The 24,878-nt window shown below is 36.9% G+C and overlaps 1 protein-coding gene across 1 annotated transcript in view; it reads left to right on the plus strand.

The window, feature by feature from the left end:
- The window catches only part of SH3BGRL2 (SH3 domain binding glutamate rich protein like 2), a 96,209-nt gene extending 77,191 nt beyond the window's left edge, over positions 1-19,018 (plus strand). Inside the window, exons 3-4 of the mRNA XM_027856782.1 lie at positions 6,337-6,417; positions 17,698-19,018. Of these exons, the coding sequence (XP_027712583.1) occupies positions 6,337-6,417; positions 17,698-17,709 (93 nt within the window). The 3' untranslated portion in view covers positions 17,710-19,018. The remainder of the gene's footprint in view (positions 1-6,336; positions 6,418-17,697) is intronic.
- The last annotated feature ends 5,860 nt before the right edge of the window (positions 19,019-24,878 follow it).

Below are 24,878 nucleotides of genomic sequence, written 5' to 3' on the forward strand. Positions count from 1 at the left end.
AGAAAGAAAGAAAGAAAGAAAGAAAGAAAGAAAGAAAGAAAGAAAGAAAGAAAGAAAGAAAGAAAGAAAGAAAGAAAGAAAGAACATTCATTAAGTGTTTATTATATGCTAAGCACTATGCTCAGCAGCTGGGGATGCATATAAAAGCCCACAAGAAAGTCCCTCTCCTCAAGGAATTTACATTTTAATGGGGGAGAGGGGCAAGACAGCTTATAAAGGGGAACTGGGAAGGGAGGGGCTAGTGAGACTGCAGGAAATGGAGTATCCTTGTGCCCAGCCAGATAAAGTAAAAGTCTCAGTTATCAGAGCTGGAGGGAGCCAGGAGTAAAATCCTAGTTTCTGGTAGAGTGGAGCTGCACTACAGAAAATAGATATAGTCCATCATTAAACTCATATTCAAAACCTTTCTAAGTTGGGAGAACCTGCCAAAGCTTACACTACCCTGCAATAACATTGGCAAATTCAAGGTCACCTTCATGCCCCATGAGGCTTTGTAATAGACCTAGTGGAGACCTTGTATTTAGGTCCCTAATGTTTATTGTGTTCAATTGCTACTACATAAAGGAAGGCTAATTAAATAGTGGAGACCCCAGCTATGTTTTAGTTTTTGTCTCTCCTTCCTCACATTTAGTGTAAATGGCATTTGGAGAGAGTCATTATTATATAGCTAGGAACCAGAGAAAGCATTTATCATGTGATCATGTTCCCAAAACCAGATATTTTGAAATGTTGCTATTAAGGCCTAACAGCCTGGACATTCATTGAGACATGCATTTATTCTAAGCTGTTTTGGGGCAGGAACTGTGTAGTTATTTGTTTACTTCTCTTCCTCCCTTCCCTTTAACCCCCCAGTTTCTAGCATAGTGCTTTGCATATAGTAGTCATTAATTAATTTTTAAATATTTAAAATAATAATAAAAATAATAAAATTTTTAAAGTTTGTTATGCTTAAACCTGGACTAGGCGCTTTAGGAGATGCAAAGAAAAGAATAAGGCATGGTCCCTTGCCCTGATGGAGTTTATAGCCACCCAGGAAGATGTTATAGGGTTTAGATATAGAAAGGGATTGTAAAGACCATCTAGGCAAGGGATTCTTTACCTTTTTTTTTGTGTCATGAACCCACTCTGGTGAAGTCTGTGGACTGCTTCTCAGAATAATGATCTTAAAGGTATAAAATATATAGGATTTCGGAGGAAACCAATTATATCAAAATATACTTTTCAAGGGCAGCTAGGTGGCAAAGTAGGTAGAGTTCTAGGCCTGAACTCAGGAACACTCATCTCCCTGAGTTCAAATCTGGCCTCAAACACTTACTAGCTGTGTGACCCTGGGCAAGTCACTTAGCCCTGTTTGCCTCAGTTTTCTCATCTGTAAAATGAGCTGGAGAAGGACATGGCAAACCACTCCAGTATCTTTGCCACAAAATCTCCAAATGGGTTCTGAAGAGTTGGACATGACTGAATGACAAGAAGCGGTTTTGAAAATCAAAAAAAAAATTTAAATGGATCTCACATGAAGAACCCCTGATCTCTTCATTTTAAAGATAAGGAAACTGAAGCTCATAGAGGTTAAGTGACTTGGCCGAAGATCCTGCAGTAAATAGCAGAGTCAGGATTCATGTCTTTTGCCTTTAGATCCAGTGCTTTTTCCCCTACACAGTGTTGCTTTCATGTATAGAAATTACTTATAATTCATGGTAGAATCACATTCTGTGCAAGAGACATGAAATACCATCACCAGAAGGTTCAGAAGTAGGAGAGATTGTTTCCAGATGACAGAGAATGAGGAGAGGGCAAAGCAGGATCATAGATTTAAACCACGCCTTGAAGTGAGTTGGCAAGTGGAACTGTCAGGGATCAACATTCCAGGTGGGGGAACAGGCTAAGCAAAGGCTCAGAGCAGGAAAGCTTGGAATGTCAGGGAATGTGCAGGGATCATCAAGGAGCTTTGTTTGGCTGTAGCAGAAGATGTGTGAAGAGAAGGTTAGTAGGAGATAAAGATGAAAGGGTAAATTAAGTCCTAATCATGGAGGGCCTTGAATGCCAGGCAAAGGAGATTGGACTTCATTTTTTAGGTAATGGAGAGATATTGAGGATCTTTGAGTCAGGGGTGGGGCACAGCTAGCCTCTTGGCCTTAGACGTTCATCATGCTGGTGCCAGATTTAGCATGGCCCCTCAATTGGCTTTAGCCCTCCTGCAGATCAGAGAAGTCCAGAGCTTAAGCCATCCACTAGCCTCAGCCTCCCCTAGTCACAAAGAATGTAGTCAAGTGCCACCACACCTGGCTTAGAAATGGTTTTATAATGCTATTTTCTATCTTGAGATTTTGCTAGTATTCACACTGCACTTAATCATGGATTCATGCAATAATTTGCTTAAAGCATAACCTTATTTATAATGCAAGTCATTTGAATTGAATTTTTGTACTGTCTTGAGGGCTGCAAACCTACATCGGTGTAACACGTTATTAACTTATCCCTGTAGTATGGGTGCTGTAGTTTGGAAAGAACAGAGACATTCGTGACGGTGGCCTCAAAACAGCTGGCGTCTGACTAGCTGCAGCCTAGAGATAAGCTGGCTTGCATAGCAGAGTCACTGCTGTCACACAGTTCAAACATTTATGAATCAAATGCACTAGGAAGTTCCAAGAAATAAGCCTCTACCAAAAAAAATGTTGCTTTTCTTTTATAACTTCTGGACAGGGTTTAGTTTGTAGTTCTGGAGCCAAGGACTAGGAAATGTGTTAATCAAGGGCCAGTAATCCCTGCCATTCAAATCACACCGGTATCAATTGGTGCCAGTAGCAGTAGCAGAAATAAAATGTTTATTGTCTGAGAAATTTCAAATGAACACAGGATAATTTTTTTTGTTCTAAAAAAATGCACATGCAAAGCCTTGTTGTTTTCTGTTCCAGACAGCCATCGATGTTAATAGTCTTTCTTGTTCATGAGAGGCAGTATGCCATAACATATAAATAACCATCCTTGGAACCAGGAAGATCTGGGTTCAAGCCCTGCCTCTAATACAGACTGCCTGTGTGACCCTGGGCAAGTGACTTAACCTCTCAGTGCTTGAGGCACCTCTCTAAGACTATATAAATTGCAGAGAAGGCTTCATTGGTGGAAGGAGTCTCCTCACAGGAAGTTCCTCAGAGCAAGAAAATCACATCTGAAGTCTCTGAGAACAGGATACATAAGGAAGAGCTGAACCTGTGGGCAAAATTTCTTTTCTAATTTTGAGTACAATTGTCTTTCTTGTGTCTGTTCTCCTTTATTCTTGGGATCCTTTTCATCTATCTATGTGCTTGTAAGAGACAGTTAACTTCTATTGCAGTCAAGATTTTGTAACTCATCCTAGTAACAAATAAGTGTGGTCATGGTTATAATCTCAGCCTCTTCTTCCGGCTTCATTGGGCATTGCTCTCTGTCCCACTTGCTATGATCCAGCAGAAATGGCCTTCTCTCTCTCTCTCTCTCTCTCTCTCTCTCTCTCTCCTTCATTCATGTCACTTCATCTCCCATCTCTCTATACCTTTGTCCTATACCTTTGCACAATAAATCTTTCAGTCACAGCAACCCACAAAGAATGAATACACTTGAAGTCTGAGAGGGACTGTGATCTGTAGCAATGGAGGACCTGCTTTGGCTGATATAATCATGAGCCCCTGAATATGGAAATAGAGATATGCTTTAGGCAGATGAGACACCAAAGATACACAATGAAGCAGTAACAGAGAATGTTATACTAGGCATTTCAGAATTTACAACTTGGAACATGGTGGTCTCTCCTTTAACATTTTTGTCCTCTTTAAAACCTGCATCAACAGCATAGTCTAAGTCACCCTCTAATCTATATGGTGTGACGATAAGCAAGAGAACTTTTAAGTTCTTTGTGGAACTTGGGCACTTTCTAAAGAAATGTCCCTCTTTTATGTTCTTTTCATGGGTCAGAATGGTAAGAATATCATTGAAGAAGCTTTGCCTGGTTCTGTAGGACATTTCATTTTGATGCTTTTGTTTATCACTGTTGCGGGTCATTGCTCCTCCATGCCTTCTCATCTTGTGTAAATATTGTCCCATGTTTTCCTGTGAATTGTCCACAGAAAAGCCACGCTATATTCTAGAAGCCCTCTAGGTCTTTTAGAAAAAAGAATAAGCTGCTTTGTATCAATTCCCAAGCCAAAAAGTTTAAAGCTGAGTAGTTTAAACCTAGGCCAGGACTTTTTAAAAAATTAAATGTATGAACTGATGATGATGAGGGTGGATGATAATGATGAAACAATCAATCAACAAGCATTTATTAAGATCCTACTATGTGTCAGGCATTGTGTTGGGTGCTGGGGATATAAAGACAAAAATAAAGCAGTCCCTTCCCTCAAGAAGCGTACATTCTAATGGAGAAGACAATATGTGTATAAATAGTTACAGACAAGATCCATGCAGAATAGATGGAAGGATAACCCCAGAGGGCAAATTAGTAGTAGTTGATATTACTTTAAGGTTTGCAGAAATACTTCATGTGTTGACTCATTTATTCTGAGTTGTTTTTTTTTTTAAAGGCAATTGAGGTTAAGTGACTTGCCCAAGGTCACACAGCTAATAAGTATCAAGTGTTTGATCTGAGTTTGGATTTGAACTCAGGTCCTCCTGACTTCAGGGCCAGTGCTCTATCCACTGCGCCACCTAGCTGCCCCTATTCTGAGTTCTTTGATGGCTCTTCCTGTAAATGAGAGGTAGTATAGTACACCTGAAGGCAACCTGTTCTTAGGATGCTAGGACGTGAATGAAGTTAGACTCCAACTCTGCCACTCTCTAGCCTTGTAACCTTGTGCAAATTACTTCTCTTATCTGAACCTCAGTTTTCTGAATCTGTAAAATGAAAAGGTTTTACTAGATGATCTCTAAGTCTCCTTCCAATGCTAGATTGAAGGTTTTGTGATCCCCTGAAGCCAGCAAGAGAGAAATGGTTCCTTAGACAATGGTTAACTTTTGAAAACTATAGCTTTCCTGTTTAATAAAAAAACTCATATTTTTATAGCATTTTAATATTACAAAATGTTTTCCTCATTAACAATCTTGTGAGGTAGGTAATGTATGTATATAATTTCTACTTTACCAAAGGAGGAAATCAAGTCTCAGACTAGAAGAATCCATATTCCTTTTTTAGACTGATTCTCAAAAAGAATAGAAAGTGAATGAAATTAAATGAGTGAAAAAGACTACTCATATGCCAAGTATGAGAGATACCAATACAAAAGCAAAAATAATCCCTGAAATCCCTCAAGGAACAAACATGCTCATAGGCTGAAACAACACAAATTAGGGGAATGGTTCTCAGAGAATAGTGTTTTGAATTGGGAAATCAGAGAAGCTGTGAGTAAGACATAGAAGAGTTGATCAACTTATTCTTTCTAATATAGATGGCAGTACTGATTTAATTACAGTTCTCAGAGAAAGAGTTGGAAAGTGGGCTTCAGGGTAACATGTCAACACAATGTGCAAGGTGGAATGTGAAGCAGGACTGGGGCATTCTGTATCTAGTGAACCATAGGAGCTTATGCTCTGTGCACTCACTGATCATGACAGTATGAGCCTCAGGGCCAGTGTTCCAAAGCTTGAATGGATTAAATCACCCAGGGCACCATCTGAGGCCCTGTTGTCTTTGTTTCCCCTGTTGCATCTGGGGTAGCATGTCGGAAGAAAGTACACATACTTTTCCAGGAAAATCTGTAAGGCTTTAGCACTTGGGGTAAGGGGTCCATGAACTTATTTTAATTAATAATTATATTCAGTATAATTGGTTTCCTTTGTAATTTTATTATTTTATTTTATGCATTTAAAAACATTATTCTGAATTGTCAGTAGACTTCACTAGTCTTTGAAAGGTGTCCATGCTGCAAAGAAAGACTTAAGAACCCTTTTCTTAGAAAATGATTTATTCTTCTTTTCCCAATTTCCCAGATTGTGACATTTTAAATTTCTTGTCAGCTTAAAACTGAAAAAGATTTGATTGTATCCTTCTGTAGTTATAGATGGAAAAATTTGATATAGTTGAATCTTAATTGGTATCCAGGGAGGAATGAATGAATTATTGTGGCAATTTTGCCGATTTTATTTATGTGACTCTAGATTTTACATTGACATGAGAAGAGAAAGGAGGGTTTAAAAGGGAGGTAGAATAAGAGCAGCAAATATTTGTGGCTTTCCCTAAAAGTATATACAGATATATTTTGTTTTTATTTATATAGACATTAAGGGATTATGTGTCTGAGGCATCAAAGATACTGTTTGATTTTGTTTCTTTCTTCTCCCCCACCCCACTTTTTTTTTTTTTAGGATTATGACAGCTTTTTTGAGTCAAAGGAAAGCAACACAGTCTTGTCATTCTTAGGCCTGAAAGCAAGATTGCCATCAAAGGTAAATAAATATCTTCTTAATCCCTTTTTGGAATTTATTCTTCTAAAATCCTTGTTAAGGGTGTGGACTCATTGATGCTATCCTATATTTCAGTTTCCATTTTCTCAGCTGATTAACTGATAAGAAATACATTCAGAACAGATCATGGAATTGCAGATATGAATGGGCACTCAGGAATGATCTAGTATAAACCCTACCCAAAAGGCATTCCTGTCAACACCATCTCTGACAAGTGATCATTTGATTGGAAGACCTTCAGTAACAGGAATTCTCTCTCAAGAGGGCTGCCCATTCCATTTTTGGTTAATTCTGTTAGAAAGTTTCAGAAGTTCGGAGCTTCAGTAGGGCTGAAATTGATCAGATGTCCAATATGATGAACCTTCAGGAGTGGAGGGAGGGAACAGCTGAACAAGGTAGAAAACAGTAGGTAAAAACTTTTGAACTAATCAGTAGTGGGGTCAGGTCCATGAATGGCTGCTGCACAAGCCCAGGCAAGATAGGGGGAACCAGTCTCAATAGCAACAACAACAACAACAACAAACTATGTCCTTGACCATTCAAACCATTCTTCTTAACTTTTATGATCTGAATCCCTCTTCATTTAGCAGGATCAGGAAGTAGAAACCTGTATCAGCCTATAAGCTCTTTGAGGATGTGGACTGAGTCTTATTTCCTCTTGTATCCCCAGTGCCTGGCACCTAAATGTTTGTTAAATTGGAAATTGAATAAAATTTGATTTTTTAAATGCCTAGTTGTGTCTGAATAGTGCCCAACTAGAGAACAGGAGACTGACTTATGACAGGGTATGGTCAGTATTGAGATGATGTTGTCAATCTTAAGCTATTCAGTGTGATAGGGAAGTCATTTAATGTTAACATTGTCTCGTTTTGTAGTCTTCATGCAGAATGTGAAAGCTCTCGACCTGGTTCTCCTTTTTGTTGTCTAGATCCAGAGATAATTGACATTATTGGAGCCTTTCCATATATTTGGGATCACTTGCAAATTAAACTTTTTAATATTTGGAATTTGGCAGACATGAGCCCCAATTAGGAAAGACTAATTTCATTAATTCTAGTAAAAGAGATTTATATTCTAGTGTTAGTTTGAGAGCTCTGGATCCAGAGCCAGAGAACCTGGGCTTGAGTCCTGGTTCTATTATTTACTACTTGTAAGAGGGTCAGAATGGTGTGGTGGATAGAGTGGTGGGTGTGGGAGAAGACCTGGGTTCAAATTCTAACTCTGGCATTTATTAGTTATGTCACCATGGATATAAGTCATTTGACTTCTCTGACCTTCAGTTTCCTCATCTGTAAAATAGGGATAGTAATTCCTGTAGTACCTGCCTCTGAGAATTGTAGTGAGGTTCCAATGAGGTGAGGTGTATAATACAATACAATACAATACAATACAATATTAGTGTTGGTCATCATCATCATTATTTACATGCCTTTGGATAAGTTTTTAAATCTCTGCAGCCCTTAATTTCCTTATGTGTAAAATGAGGTGGTTGGTACAGATGACCTTCAATGCCTCCTCTAGCTCCACATCCAATGATCCCTTGATTTAATGTCAGTGAATTCTGGGAATGTTACATTAAACCAGCAAATGCTTGGAGAAGAAACTGTTTCTGGCTTAAGGAAAAGTCTTACTTTGATTTTGTCTATTCTTAAAAGCAATAAGTAGTCAGTAGACTTTAAATTATTGTGGGTTTTTTTAATGTTAGCTACCAGTAGTTCTTCATCATTCATGGTAGCAGGATACTAGGGTAATGAGGGAAGTTACTCAGTTTTTTAGACTGTTCTCTTTTTAAACTGTCTCCTAGAAGAGCACTGGAAGGAAAAATAGCTAACTTGTATTTTACATTTTTCCATCTGTTGTGTCAACCTTCCATTCTCCAGAAACTCTGACTAGAATTACTAACAAATAACAAAGTTGATCAGTTTTGAATATCACCTCTTATTTTCATTGCTCATCTTCCAGACATCATAGTAAGAAGTAAAATGATGAGAGAGAAGAAGATGCATATGGATAAATCTGAATGTTTTCATTTTGGGCCTTAATTTCAAGGTTTCCAGTTTTATCCAATGAATGGAAATAAATAAACTATTTAGAATATTTTTGGGAGAAATAGGTTCCTCTAAAGATCCCCAGGATTTCAATCTTTTCTACAAACCTTGTGACAGAAGAGAGGGGCTCAATCAACAGTAAGTTGGCTGGGGATAGTGATGCATGTCTGTAATTGCTCCTTCTGAGGAGGCTAAGGCTAGTAGATGGCTTTAGTTGGGAGTTCTGAGCTGCAGTAGGGCTAGAGCCAATCAGGTGTCTGCACTAAATCTACTTCCAATATGGTGAGCCCCTGGAGAGCAAAGGTTCACCAGGCTAGCTACAGAGGGATGAACTAGCCAAGGTCCGAATAATGGAGCAAGTTAAAACTTCTGTGCCAATCAGCAGCAGGGGTGGGCATGAATAGCCAGTGTCCTTCTAACCTGGGTGAGGTAGGGAGACCCAATTTCAAAAAACAAAAACAAAGAACAAAAGTTAAAAATAGGCCCCATCAGTATACTTCTGGTGTAAAGTAGTGTTTTGTTTTTCATCATTTGAGCCTCCAGATGGTTGTGGGTGTTTTCCCTGCACATGTGTTAAGCAAAAACAAAGCCCACACATACACATTTTAAAGGCTCTTGGAATTGTTCTTAATATAGAACAATTACGTGCTTATTAAAATTCTAGTATCTATATAAAATTTCTCACAAAAGGATCTTAAGAATACAAATTTATCTGCAAAGAACTAAAAATGTGTGTTGTGGAATCATAAAAACTGGGAAGTACCTTGTTGGTTATGTAATGCACCCTGTATTTGATCAAAACATTTCTTCTACCACATCACCAACAAATGATCATTCAGTCTATGCTTGAAGACCTTCAATAAGGGAGAATAGCAAATGGGCTAGTTTGGATGGCTAAAAAGTACTTCGAGGGGAATAATGTATAAAAAAGCTCAAAAGTTAAGTTGAAGCTAGATTGGGCTTTAAATGCCAAGGTAATGGGAGCCATTGGAGTTCATTGAGCTGGAGAGTGAGATGGTCAAACCTGGGCATTAAGGTAAATCACTTTGGTAGCTATAGGCAGTATAGATTAGATGGGGGAAAGGTCTAAGTCAGGGATGCCAATTAAGAGGTCATTGAAGTAGTTCTGATAAGAAAACAAGAAAACTATATCAGTGGGTCTAAACTAGGGTGATGGCCATTTGAGTAAAGAGAAGCATACAAGAAATGTGGAGGTAGAAACAACAAGATCTGGCAATTTATTGGATATGTGTGGTGAGGGAAAGTGAAGAGTCAAAGATGTCTCCAAGGATGTATAGCTGGGTTACTGAAAAGATGGTTGTGTCTCAGCAGAAACAAGGAAATTCGGAAGTGGTTGAGGAGGAAAGATAATGAGTTCTGTTTTGGACATGTTGAGTTTGACACGCCTGCAGGGCATGCAGTTTGAAATGTTTGAGAGACAGTTGGTGGTACAGGACTGGAGCTCAAGAAAAATCAGGTTTAGACATAGAGATCTGGGAGTCATCTGCATTTGAGTTGATTATTAAATCCCATGGGAACTAATGAGGTAAGTGAAAGAGAGCATATTGAGACTGAGCCTAGGGGTAAGCCCACATTTGGGAACATGATACAGATGAAGATCCTCAGAGGAGACTCAGCAGTTAATGGTGTATAGGACAAAAACTGAGAGAATACTGTCAGGAAAGTCCAGATAGGATAGTTTCCAGAAAAGGGTGGTTAACAGCATCAAAAGCATAAGAAAGATCAAATAGGATGAGAAAAGGCCATCTGACTTGGCAATTTAAGGATAATCTCAGAGAGGCCAGTTTCTGTTAAGTAGTGAAGTTGGAAGCTGGTTTGTAAAGGATTGAGAAGTGAATGAAAGGAGAGGAAATAGAGGTAACAAGAGTAGGACTTTGGCTTTGAAAGGGAGGAGAAATAAAAGAAGACAGTAGCTTGAGGTGGTTAGGGGCAAGTGAGAGTTTTACTTTTTTTTAATGATGAGGGAGATCAGGGCATATTTGTAGGCATCAGGAAAGGAACCAGAAGATAAGGAAAGATTAAAGATGAGAGAGAGAATGAATTATGGGAGCCAAACAGAATGTCTAATCCCTCTTTTACATTTCAACTTTTTTGATACTTGAGACAGCTACTACATTCCCTTTCCCACTTTTCCTCACCAACTGTTATCTTTTTCAAGCTGAATATCCTCAGTCCCTTCTGTCCTTGAATGGCATGAAGTCAAGCAATTTCACTATCCTGGTCACTCTGCTTTGAATGTATTCTATTATGTTTATATCTTTCCTAAAATGTAGAGCCCCATAGTGATTAACCTGACCAGGGCAAAGTATGGAGAGTCATTACGTCCCTTATGCTGGACACTAAGGCTCTCTTAATGCTGTCTAGGAAAACATTAGATTTTTTTTTTACTACCATGCCATATTGTTGATTAATATTAACTTGTGTTCTACTTTGACTCCCAGATCTTTTTTACAGGAATTGTTTTCTAGCTACATCTCCCCTATTCTGTGCTTGTAAAGTTGATATTTTGAACCTAAGTTCAAATTTTTCATTTGTTCCTATTAAATTTCATCTTATTAGATTAGCTTCATTGTTCTGACTTGTCAAGAATTTTTTGGACCAAATTTTTTTTTTGTTTGATATGTCAACTGTCTCTTTCATCTTTCAGTCATCTTGTTTTCTCAAGGAGAGGAGTCCAACAAGAGTCTGGAGAAAGGGAAGTGAGATTTTCCAGGCAATCTCAAAAAAGAGCCCCCTCCCCCTTTTTGCCTAACTATCCTATTGCTAGTCCATATCACTCCATCTTGTCCTCTAGGTTCCTATCTGAGACTTTGTTAAATGCTTTGATAAAATCTGGGGAAACTCTGCCTCCTGCATTCCTCAGATCTACTGATGTTTTTGGTCTCTGATCTACTGGTGTTCTCTTATCTACTTTGTCAAAAAGGGAGATGAAGTTAGTCTGGAATAACCTGTTCTTGATGCAGCCATGTTGCTTTTAGTGATCGCTTCTTAACTATCCTCTTAATAATGTGTGATAGAATTTTTCAGGGAATAAAGATCAAGCTTACTGGTTTATAGTTTGCATGCCCCCTGTTTCTCCTCTCCTTTTAAAAAATTCGGGATATTTTCCCTTTTCTAGACCTATGGCATCTTTCCCATTCTTTAGATGTTTTAAAAACTACTCTTAGCAACTCAGTAATCTAGGATGTACTTTATCCAGACCTGATGATGTGAACTTACTGAAGACAGTTTGATACTGTTAAACTACATGCTCATGTATTTTGGGTTTCCATCTTTTTGCTTACCAGTTTTATTCTTTCCTTCCCAGTTGCTAGATCATTCTCCTCGGAAGAAAAAAAGATAGAAGTCAAATAAGCTTTGACTAGTTCAACCTAATCAAAGTCACCCATTTTCACCCTCCTATCCATCTTGAGCAGTAGTCCAATCCTTTCTTTGATTTTTTTTCTTGCCCTGAATATATCTCAAAAAGGATAAAAAAATTATTGTCCTCGGTAGTTAAGTGCACTTGATACAATTCTTAGAAGACAAGTGTCATTTTCCTTTACATTATTGTGATAACCATATAAATTATTCCTCTGGTTCTGCTTATTTTATTCTGCATCAATTCATACAAGTCTTCCCAAGTTTCTTGAAATTCTTCATGTTTGTCATTGGTTAAGTTATAATAATATAAAATTTAGTTATTGAGAGTTTTCCATCTTTCTTGAACTGACTTTCCTTCAAAATATTAGACCATTAAATCCTACCTGTCCTTATTCTGAACCCTCCAGAAATTGCTCTTTTAAGAATTTTTTTGTCATAAGTTCTATGACTGAGTATTCACTTGCACCAAAGAGGTCAGCAATCCCTTTTTCCTTGGAGGAATGTACAGGACACAAAGATAAATCGACTCAATGACCCTCATTGCTCATTAAGTTCCATCAAAGGACGTGAGCACTTATTCTTGGTTCTCGTTTCTCCCAAAGATAAAAGGAATGTGTAATTCCTTAGAAAATACAAAGAGTGATTTTTTTATTCATTATCAGATACATTTCTGCCAAAATTGTCCAGCAAATTAGAATAAATTGGAAATTTATATTTCTGTGTTGATTTGTGACCATAGTATTGAACACTATTTTGGGCCAACAGAAGTTTGTCTGGGCAGGTAAAGGAAAAAGAAGTATGAATATCTGATTTCTCTGGAATGTCAGCCATCCTATTTTATGGCATTTTTCAATAATCTGGCACATGAAATTGATCTGATAATGACATGGGTCATTTATTATTTTCTGAATGAACTATTCATGGCCCTGGGGATTAATAAATACTATGTCATACTTTATTCTCACATGAAGGATGTGTATCTTCTCTTCAGAAAAAAAAAAAATCCTCTTTTCCCCCTATATAATTGTTCATTTTTATATTGTTAACTGATTTTCATTTTTCATTTTGCCTTTTGTCTCCATTTTGGAAATCATTTCATAGTAGTAATTTCTAGGCAGTTTTGACAAAAAGGGACAATAGAATAAATCATTATTATATTTCAGAATAAGTGTATTGAATTCCAAGATACACTGAGTGGAGATGGGATCGAAAGGATCCCATGAATCAACAAAATTGATAGAATGACTTCTTTGGAAACTTTAGTATGACTCATTAATCAAGCCCATTGCAAGGTAATTAAGATGAAGCAGCAGGATATGCAAATTGGAAGTGACACTGATTTCTCTTTTCATGTATGGAGAGAAATCTAGCTGTCTGAAAGTTACAACCCTCAAATTTACTTATGGAGTTCTAGAATGGTGCCATTTTGGTTCCTATAACATTTTGTGTAGGAGCCAAAACAAACCATTAAGAAAAGAAGACCAAAACTTCAATTCAGCAATCCAATTTAATGAACATTTATTAATCACCTACTATGTTCAAGGCAGAGTGGCAGCAAGGCATAGTGGATAGAGAGCTAGTCTGGGAGCTGGGAAAACCTGGATTCAAGTCCTGCCCTGATATATACTGACTGTGACCCTGGACAAGTCTCTTAACCTCAAAGTACTCTAGGCTAGTCTGTAAGAATATAAACATATTTTTGGGGGCTAGGCAAGTGACTTGCCCAGGGTCACACAGCTAATAAGTGTTATGTTCCTGAGGTTGGAATTGAGCTCAGGTCTTTCTGACTCCAGGGTGGGTACTGTATCCACTGTGCCACCTAGCTGCCCCCCAAATATAAACATTTTTAAATGAAACTTTTTCCAGTTAAAAAAAATAAATTGTATCTGCCTCTCAACCTTGCCTCCACCCCAATCAGGAAAAACAAAAAAAGAATAAAAACCAAATTCCCTCATTAGAATCTGAGACTCTTAAGACACAAAGAAGATACAACCTCCATTGATAGAGGAAATTTCTGGAGTTCCTTACACAAATAAAATCACCGTATCCAGTCCCTATCCAACAATAAAAATTTTTTTAAATTCTAAAATATTGTTTATTTTGTCTTTATCACATTCTTTTAAAAATTTCTATTTTGTGTACATTTTATAATTTATGTGTTAGTACAGTAGTACATGTATATAATATATAAACAAATGTACATCTATTAGTGGTGTATACTCAGAATTTTTTCCTCCAAAAGAGTTTAGAGACTTTTGTACTCAGGGGAATACTGTGTACACATATAAATAAAAAGATAATCTGAGGAGGGCGAGAGCAGTAACTACCAGGGGGGTCAGGAGAGGATGCCCTTAGAAGATGACAACTAAGCTGAATGGTGAAGGACACTAATGATGCTAAGAGGCTGAGAAGAGGCAGTGTTGGGGTAATGGCCTTAACGAAGGCACACAGGGGAGAGGTGAGATGCCACCTTTGGAAACAGCATCGAGGACAGTTTGTCTGATGCATGGACTAAAATGAAATGTGTGCAATGGGAGGATGGGGCCAGATTGTGAAGGACTCTAAATGCTGAGCTGATGGGTTGGTATTTTGTCTTGAAAGGAAGAAGCTACTGAAGATCACTTAGTGGATGTTATGGAGGAGAAGAAAGTGGTTTTGGAAATATAGTTCAATCTAATTCACTTGTGTGTTCCAAATATAAGTGTATGTGTACCTAGTCATATATATATATATATGTATATGTATATATATGTATATATGTATGTATGTACATGTGTGTACATGTGTAAATATATAAAAATAATCTCCAGTTCACTTTACAATCTGAGATCTACTTGAGTATCTGTGTGTGAAAGTGCAAAATACACAGAACATTAATCCCAGTTGCACTGTCTTTCTGCCGCTTAGCAGAGGCAGTTAGGTGGTGTAGTGGATAGAGCACTGAGCCTGAAGTTAGAACCATTGGAGTTAAAATCTGACCTCAGACACTAACTAACTGTGTGACCCTGTGCAGGTCACTTAACCTCTGCTTCAGTTTCTTCAACTGTAAAATGGAGATAATAGTAATACTTTCCTTCCAGGATTGTTGTGAAGATCCAATGAGATAATATCTGTAAAGTTCTTAGCATAGTACGTAGCACGTAGTAGGAGCTTAATAAATACTTATTCATTTCCCTCATCCCCCTGTATCAGGAGTTCTTAACCTGGGGTCATCTATGAATTAAAAAAAAAATTTGATAACTGTATTTCAATATAATTGGTTTTCTTTTCAATCCTGTGTAATTTATTCAGAGAAGGGACCCATAGTTTTTACCACACTGCCAAAGGGAATTGTGACAAAAAACATTTTTAATATGTTCGTATGCCTCTCTTTGAAGTGTGAGGGCAATATACAGTATTCACATTTCTTCTATACCCCTTCCACTATTTATTGGGAGGCAGTGTGGAGTAGTGGAAAGGGCTCTGGATTTGTAGTCAGAAGAAGCCTGAATTCATATCTTTTCCTTGGTAGCTTACTGGTTGTTTTTTTTTTTTTTTTTTCAGACATTAACTGGTTAAGTACCTGTTGAATATTTTGTAGAGAGAATTTTTGCTTCAAACAAAGGTTGGACCAGGTGATGGCAGAGAGGACCCTTCCAACCCTGATATTCTGTGATTCTTTGACTTGAGAGTATTACCGGGTCAAGTCAACAAGCATTTATTAAGCACTTACTCTGTTATGGGCCCTGTGCTAAGCCTTGGGCATACAAATGTAAACAAAAATAAAGACAGTCACTTCTTTCAAGAACCTTACCTTCTAATGGGTGAGAGAGCATAATAGGGAACTGAAAAAGCAGGTGGTAGGTGATAGTGGCTCAGGGGCAAAGTGCTTAATGGTGATAAAGTCCAGAGGATGAAGAATGGCAGATAGAGGCCTTTCCTCAAAATGTAAGTTGCAGAAAATACTCACCAGAAATGGGGTAGGGAGGCCACTGGCTTAAGAGAAGACCTCTTGAGGCATTGTGGCTGTAATTATAACAAACTATGTAGATGTTTCTAGATATGTGATAAAAGAGACAGTTCAAATGGTGGAAAAGCACAAAGCAAAACAAAAAATACACAATTTCACTTGGATGTAAAATTAGAATGGGTAAGTGATTTGAAGTTGGGTAATAGTGGGAACAATGAGTGGGTAGTGTACAGTAAAACACATCTAGTCTGCCAGTTTTGGGTGCTAAAATGTATTTTTATTTTGTATTTTTTTCTATTTAGTGCAGTATAGTTGTTAATGTTTTAGTATTATTGATACATTATAGAAAACATATCTTTTCCTTTAGTTTTTTTTTTTTTTTTGAGGCAGTAGAGGTTAAGTGACAGCTATTAAGTGTCAAATATCCGAGGCCGGATTTGAACTTAGGTCCTCCAGACTTCAGGGCCAATGCTGTATCCAGCAGCTCTACCTCGCTGCCCCGTTTAACTTTGCTTTTAAAAATCTTGTTTGTTGCAGATTTATATAAGATTTTTTTACTATATTCACGTAACAAAATTTTTCCAGGAGAACATTACCTTCTGATTTTTTATGAAAGCCAAATAGAAAAGAGATTTAATGAGAATTCATTTTACAGCAGTACTGAAAAGTATTTATTCCATTAAACTAGAATACCTGCCAGGTGGTTCTAAAAATGTCTCCCTTCCTTCATAGCAGTCTGTGTAACCCTGTCAGTAGGTGTTAAAGCCACAAAAAATACTAATTTTCACTTTCCAAGTCCCTTAGTAGAAGAGAAACCTTTACACTTCCAGTGAAAGACAAATGAAAAAACCCAAATTCTGTTTATTTAAGGACAGTGGGCTTTGACATCCAGACTTAAATAAGGAAGAAGTTCCAAAAGCAAAGCACTTTCTTCTCCAAAACTTGACCCCTCATTAAAACCATGCTTCAGCTTTGGGTACCATTAACCAGAACACACGGATTGACAGATGGTTCATAAAGTAAGATACTATGGGAGGTCTTGTTATAGTCTGAGGCCTTGGAGATACATCAATATCCATGAAGAAAAATCTCTGGAAAGGCATTGTATCTTGGAACATAGGGATGGCACATTTTATGGGGACAAACATTTATCTGTTGTTCCCAATAGGATATAGAAGCTCTTTGAGGGAGTGGATTTTTTGGCTTTGTGTTCATAGTTAGTTTTAGCACTTTTTTAAATTTTGAATCTAGTCTTGTGATTCCATTCTTTTCACATGGAGACTTCCCTGGTCTAGAAACTTCCTCTACTAATACAGATCAGCAACTCATCTATAACTTGAAGCCTTAGTTACCTGAAGCACTGAGAAGTTAAGCCACTTGCCTAGGGTCACATAGCTGGTATATGTCATTATTCCTGATGCAAAGGCTGGCCCTTTCTGTACTATAATTGTTTACCCATTAATAGGAAATATGGACTGAGATTAGGCCATTTGGAGACAGGTTAATTTTATCTTACTGAGTTTAATAAATTAAAGTTTGTTTAATTGAATTGAATTGCTATCGCACATCTACTTTGTTTTACTTTTCTTTTCCTTTTGGTTACAAAACTCAGGTTTTACCTCATGAATTAGTCTCCTCGAGGGCAGAGACTACTTCATCTTTGTCTCTGTAAGCACATTGCCTGGCACACAGTAAGCACTTAATAAATTCTTATTGATTAATTTATCATTTTTTCACCAAGGCAATATTTCCTGCCATGAAAAGTTGCTGCCAGTGTCACAGAGCAAAAATGGTGGGTTGGAGATGGAAAAGGATTATTTTGCATTTCAATAGAATATAACAAATCATGGTTTTCTGTGTTTGCTTTCTTTTCACATCTAGGCAGAGCCCTAAGAGTGGAAAGAAAATGAAGAAGGCCGAAGCACATTTGGAAGAGCAAGCGTGGTGTTCAGCAACAGCCGCTTACCTAATGGATCACTGTGATAAAAGCCATGTGCATCATCAGCACTTTGCTTGCCACTGAAGAAGTGCTTTCCAAAGATGTGGGACCACTGGGCATTGCAAAAATCTATAAAACAAATTGGCCATATGGTGGATTGTTCCTTATTTTCTGATTTACCTACCTTTGATGAGATGTCTTGAGGGAGTCTTTTACTGGTTACTGATAGTCTTCCTTCATAGTTTCAAAGATAAGTGGGTGGCAGTCACCAGATGATAAATGTAGCATCCCTATGATATTACAGTGTATGCCCACGTTAGTTAGACATGCTTTTCTTTAAGCTAATGCTGCCCAGATCATGTTCTTGAAATTAGTTTATTAGGACATTTGCCTCTCTTGAGCCAGGAAGGGGGGAAAATGATGCTTAAAACAATCAGGGTGATGAAGAAAAATGGCTCATAACTAGGAATGGTGATATTTCTACTATTTGTAAATACCATATAGATATAATAGCCTGCTTACTGTAATAGTAGCTCTTGAAACTATAAAAAATGATTCTAAGTTCATTGTCACAGTGAAACATACAAATGATTTGAATTGAGGAAAATCTTGCTGGAGTACTGAAAACTCTAATGCTATTTTAGAAAGTATTAGAGTTTTTTTTTCTCTTCAGAGAACTTTTCCACTTAAATGCCATGAGATGCTTGACACAAATGTTTTAAATTGTGAAGGCCATGCACTAATTTAATCAGAACTTTATAAGAAAGTGTTTAACTTACATCTGAAAGTTTTGTGACTACAGAGATGTATTGCATATATATGTGTGTGTATATATATATTTATATATACACATGCAGATCTATACGTATATACCCCCACATATATTTTTAGTATACCCCTCCCCAGTAGCTACTTGTCTCTTGTAAAGGGATTATATTTTTTTGAAAAGGGAACTCTTGGTTAGATATATTTTGTGTAGCCATTGATGAGTCATATTAAATGATACTAATACCTCTACATAAGTGAATATTTCTTTCTATGTAACCTTTCCTCTAACCCTACTTCTCCTGGGCCCTACTCTAACCTTAACCTATTTTAAAATTTAAGCATTTCAACTTAATGCAGATAAATAAAGTTTTCCTACTAATCCTGACCTCAAGGATAAGTTTGTAGACTATGCATTTACAAGAGAATTGCTTTATGGCATGCAATATCCTTTCACTCCCACTTGGAACAGCTGCTCATAAACTTTATAAAGTGGTCCTCCTATTTGGGCAGGTATGCTTTTCTACGCCTTAGCATTCGTGGTGTAAACAACTTGTATTTGTATGGTATGTGATAGCTAAATATGGGACTTCCTTGCATGGGGCATGTTCTTTGCGTAGGGCATCTTCTCTGAGCACCCTGGAGAAACAATGTGCGTACAGATACACACACACGCAGGACTATGTGAACTATTAGATCTACTCCCAGAGAACTGACACAGTTGGGACTGTGAGCAGGAAGTTTATACAAAATTGAAAGAGCAGCAGAAATACAACCAAGTCTGTTTCAAAAGTCCCTGTGTGATTTATTCAGTGGGAAGCATTTCACAGAACTTGGTAAAGACTAAAACTAGACTTTCAGACCAGATATTTGTAGTCCGGCACTTTAACCAAAAAAAGAAAAAAAAATTCACTATTCATTTCTATTTCATAAAAACTAGAGACTTGATCCAGGATCTATCCAAATAAAAAGGTTAGCCAGGAAGCTTGCGTGTGATTGGTTGGTTGGCAATGAGTAGGGTGAAGGTCAAATCCTATTACTGTGAATTCCAAGGGCTTATCCTGAAACTTTGTCTAATTAAGTATTGGTTGAGTATATGAGGCCTATACTGCAATTTTAAAACTTTTTGAAGATATTTTTATTCAATGTAATGGGATTTAATCCATACTTCCATTTCATTAAACCTTGCAAACAACAACAACAAAGGTGAGGTTAAAGGACAAGGGTGAGATTGGGTTCTTGGAGCTTTGTGACCAATGGCATGTGTCCTGGAAAAAAACAGTGTCCCAGATTAGATGTTTCCCCTATGAATTCTTAATTTCCCATAGTAAATCTGGCATGTTCATACTAAATGAGTGTTTTTCTGAATTCATTTGACATGCCATATCCATCATTTGCTTTATTAATTAAATAGTAAAAGAAGATAGATCAGACAGTGCATTAGTTCCAGTGAATAATTGATTTTTGGAAGTACATGATCTATATTAGGACCATTGAGGCATGACCTTACTGTTTTAGGGTACTGCAAGTTACCTCAACATTGTGTCTGTGCAATAGCTATTTAATATATAGGCTAGGAGCAACCAAACCACCCAGTGACATTCTCATCATGACCTTCTTTCTCTCACTTTCAATTAAATTCAAGACTTTTTTAAAAAGCACCTACTATGCTCTAAATGGGAGGGGCAATAAAATGAAAAATAGCATGGTCCCTGCCCTCAAAGAGTTTATAGTCCAACACAAGAATAAAATACATTTATGAATATTTATGTCACAAGGTAGCATTTGATAAGGGCAGAAGTGGGGTAAGCTAGAGAAAGTACTTTAAGAAATATGAGGAATAAACGATCATGCTCTATTGAAGAAGTCAATGAAGTCTTCATCTAAGAAGGGGCACTTGAGCTGGTCCTTGAAGAAAGAGAAATATTTTAACAGACACAACTTTGATATGGATGAAACACTTTAATTATCATGAGATTGTGGTGGCCAATGTCTTTAAAAACAAGGTTGGGGAGGAATTATGATTATGGGAACTGCAGTTAACAAATTTCAAATGTTAGGACAGTCATTAAAGGAAAACTCAAATGAGTTCCTGTTAGAAACAATTTTAGGGCAAAAGAGGGTTGACAGAGAAAAATCAAATTCTATGACTTTTACTCGGGTGCCCTAGAGTCTTCTGTTGCTGACACAATATTAAACAGAATGTTTAGTTAAGGAAATTTTTGTTTTTTCAGGTTTTAAGTGTTATATCAGATATCAAAACAGACAAGAAGAATTATCTTTGACTGCAAAACAGAGTTCAGATTTTTTTAAATAAAAAATTCTAATTTGGCATCCATAGTTTGACATTTTCTTTATAATGATTTAAAAGTATAGCAAGGTAAACTGACTATATACTCCCTTTATAGAAAACAGCAGGCCCTGTTTTTACTTCTCTTTACAAGTGTTTTTCGTTTTACTCTCGCTCTCCATACTGCTTTGTAGCCCCTATTGCTGCTTTTGTCTTTAGCTTTGTTTGTCTGCTCATAAAATAAGTCGCATACTTGGTGGTAAATCTAGCAGCAAAAGAATGCATGTGAGCTGCTTTAAAACATACATTGAAATAGGGAGTGTCCCCCTACCGACAATTTCCCCCACCTACACCTCTTTTGTACAGTTTTCTGTGTAAAGCCAAACTTCCACTTAGGTATAGTTGTCTGCCGTATTTCAACTAGCCACATGCGTTTAGCTTAAATGCTAAAGACTCAGTAATATAAACAGTGTAATGAAAGGAGAAGTTAGTGAATAGGACCCTGGGAAAAAAGTTTGACTTATCTCAGAAAAACATCAATCAATACTGCACAAAGCAGCAGTAATTGTATCAGCCTCTCTGTTTTTAGATCAGTGATTCCTTGGCTGCCTGAGCACACAGATGCTGTGTAGTTGGTGAATATTTTCCTCCTGTTAAGATAGCAATATCAGTTAGTGGATAAAATTCTGGGCTTAGAGTTGGAAGATGGGTTCATATCCTTGGCTTGACACTAGCTAAGTGAGAATGAGCACATTACTAATCTATATGTTCCTAATGCAACTCCTAGGACTCTCTGCTAAGTAAATGATATATGAGTCATTGGGGTTTTGATCTGCAGAAGCTGAGGGAGCTCCTGCACTCAGAACTTTCCTAAACTGATGAAATCACACGTCCTTCACATATCCAAGTAGCAGAGACCGAGGGAAATCTTAACTTGTATGAGAAATGCAGTACCTTTTGTTCAACATGTTACTTTAAGAATAGCAATGCCTGAAATTCATCCCATCACTCAATTATAGCCACTGATATTAGTCAGTTATATTCCCTCATTGCATTGTGGTGTCATGCAAACAGCTCCATTTAACCTTGGGCAAAACCTGTGTCTCAGTTTCCTCATTTGTAAAATGAGATTGGACTGGGTGACATTTAAAGATCCCTTCCAGCTGTGTGTGAACTTAGGATCTTATCAATCAGCAAGTAAATGTATTAAAGCAGCTTTGGAGGCACAGTGGCAGAATGGTGACTTGAAGTCAGAAAGACTAGAGTTTGAATCCTACCTTAGCTGTATGTCTTACTAGCAATATGCAAATCTGCCTCACTTTTCTCATCTGTAAAATGATGATAATAGCACCTACCACCTCACAGAGTGCTCGTGAGGCTCAAATGAGTTAGCATGTAAACTGTCCAACCTTAAGGTGCCATATAAATACTAGCTTAAATGCTAGTTATTTTATGTTAGGTGCTAGAGATAACAAAGACAAAAAATGAAACAATCTCAAGGACCATGCATTCTATTGGGAATGAATCTTGGTAGAGGAGGGAGAAGGAGTTTAGGGCAGTCTTAAGACTTGTCATGTCTTCACTACCTCCAAATCACAGACAGGGGAAGAAACTAACCAAAAGGCTACTGTTTTGGGAGAACTATCTCTCTATTCAATTTGTGTGATAGGTAACTACTACCAAAAAAATCTTTATCACAATGCAGAAATTACAGAGGTAAAAACCTAGACTTCATTATGCTTAAGCATAGTGTCAGGATTCAGAAAAATAACACTGAACAGAGAATGGAGTTTCTGACAAAGACTTTATAGAGAAAAACTACATCAGAGAGACAGGAATAGTTTTTTGTTTTTTTTTTTTAAACATACAACAATCTTTATGGCCTTTTAAGGCCATAAAGGTCACACAGACCTAGTCAAATGTTCATTATCTCATGCTTCCTTCAATTAAAGTTGAACAAACTAAGAACAAGTTAGTAAAAAGACTAAGTTACAGATTTAAATACTGAGTTTATGAAATCCCACACTTGCAAAACTATAAGGCTACATTCTAAAGAAGTCACAGTAGGCTAATTGAAGGGGAGAGATTTACATGGGGAAGAGATTTCCATGTCACAAAGATAAGCAAAGGTTCAACATCAGGGAAATTATTCCACGATTTAAGTTAGCTAAATCACTTTGGCAGGGTTTAAAATTTTTTGTAAATGCTGTATTCCCTCTTCTCTTGGTCTCTTATCTCAGGAATGTAAGAAGTCTTCACTTAATACTATCATTCCATGAGTCAGTTTTTAGCCTGATGGGGTTAATATGAACAGGAAACATTTCAGTTAGCCAAATGTTCCAGGAGGAATGGCATAATAAAATTGAATAAAAGGAAGTAAATTCTCATATTACTAATGATACAAGAAGACACCAAAACCACTAAGACAAATGTGATCAATACCATGGCCTAGTTTTTCCAAGTGAAATTAGACTATAAAATCCAGGCCAAGGGGAAATAGTTTATTATTTTTGTTGCTACTCTGAAATGAAGAATTGAGCATTTATTTTCTAATTACAAGTCAAAAGAATAACATTTCTAGGAGAAAAATTCTGTTAAGATGACTTCCACAGGTATGTCAAGGAAATTAATTTCTTTTTAAAAAATAAAAGTTATGTTTCAATATGATAAGGATCCTGATATGTTGGTATAGGAACTCTTTTCCTCAACTCAGACTCTAATTGGTCTATAGTTTAAGTTTTAGAGTGATGCCCATAGCTCATTGAAAGTAAAAAACTTGGGTTCATAGGGCTAGTAAATTTCCGAGGTAGAATTTCAACACTGGTCTTCTTGACTCCAAGCCCAGTGCTCTATCTGCAGTCATACTGCCTCTCTAACAATTTATATTATTTGCAAATGATGTTAATTTTCAGTCCTCTAAGTGCAAATAAAGGTGCTTAGGAAGTTGTCAGTGTATCTGAAAGACAGAATAGGGCCTTTGCTCATGCTTTCATATCTTCATTAGAAATCCAAGCCATTAGAATTACAAATTGATTTGCTGCTATTGAATTTCAGTGAAAGAAAATCTTTGTATGAACTAGAAGTGTGTGTCTGTGCACCTTTGCTACATGCCCACATGCATGCTGGGCATGTAACAGCAAGAAGATTCACAAGTAGGCAAAATATATTTCTTCTACGTTAAAAAACCATGAAGGAGGTTATTTGCTTAAAGCAGGATTTCTTAACCTGGGTAGATTTCAGGGGGGCTATGAACTTGGAAGGGGGAAAAATTGCATCTTTATTTCAATATAATTAGTTTCCTTTATATTTTATATATGTATTCCTATGTATTTATGCATGTGAAGACATGATTCTTAGAAAAGGTCCAAAAGTTTTACCAGACTGCCAGTGGAGCCATGACCCAAAAATAGTTAAGACCCTCTTGCCTTAAATCATTGGAAATTTAAATAACTTAATTCAGTAATAATCAACTGAATGAAAGTCTTTAAACTCTATACTGAATGCCTCTTATGTATGCAGCATGCATGAGTTAATCATTGGTTAGTTTATGTCAGGGATATGAAACTGGATGGAAGTTGTATCCTCTGTGGAACTTATTGACCCAAGGGGTCAATATTGGTAACAGTTAAGACACTAGTATTTGAAAGCTCATTGACTTTAAAATGTTGGGACTTAATATTTCTAATGGACGTATATATACACTATATATATATATAAACACGTACACATATACATAAATATATACACATTACATATATATACATATATACAAATACTTTTTTAGTGATAAAATTGAACACATTTTATATTTTTATTGTTACAGAGTAATAGAATGCTGGACTTGGAGTCAGGAAGATGAGTTCAAATTCTCCTGCAGATACTTACTAGTTTTGTGAGCCTGATACACTTAACTTGTATCAGCCTCATTTATCATTCATCATTTATAAAATAGAGATTATAATTGTAATTACCTAATGGGGCTGTTATGAGGATCAAATGAGATGATAGTTAGAGATATATCTTTATATCTATCTAGATATACGATCTATATTAAGATCTGATTATCTA

This window comes from Vombatus ursinus, unplaced genomic scaffold, assembly GCF_900497805.2.
Source record: "Vombatus ursinus unplaced genomic scaffold, bare-nosed wombat genome assembly UNPS02000582.1, whole genome shotgun sequence".
In the NCBI taxonomy this organism is placed as follows: Eukaryota; Metazoa; Chordata; class Mammalia; order Diprotodontia; family Vombatidae; genus Vombatus; species Vombatus ursinus.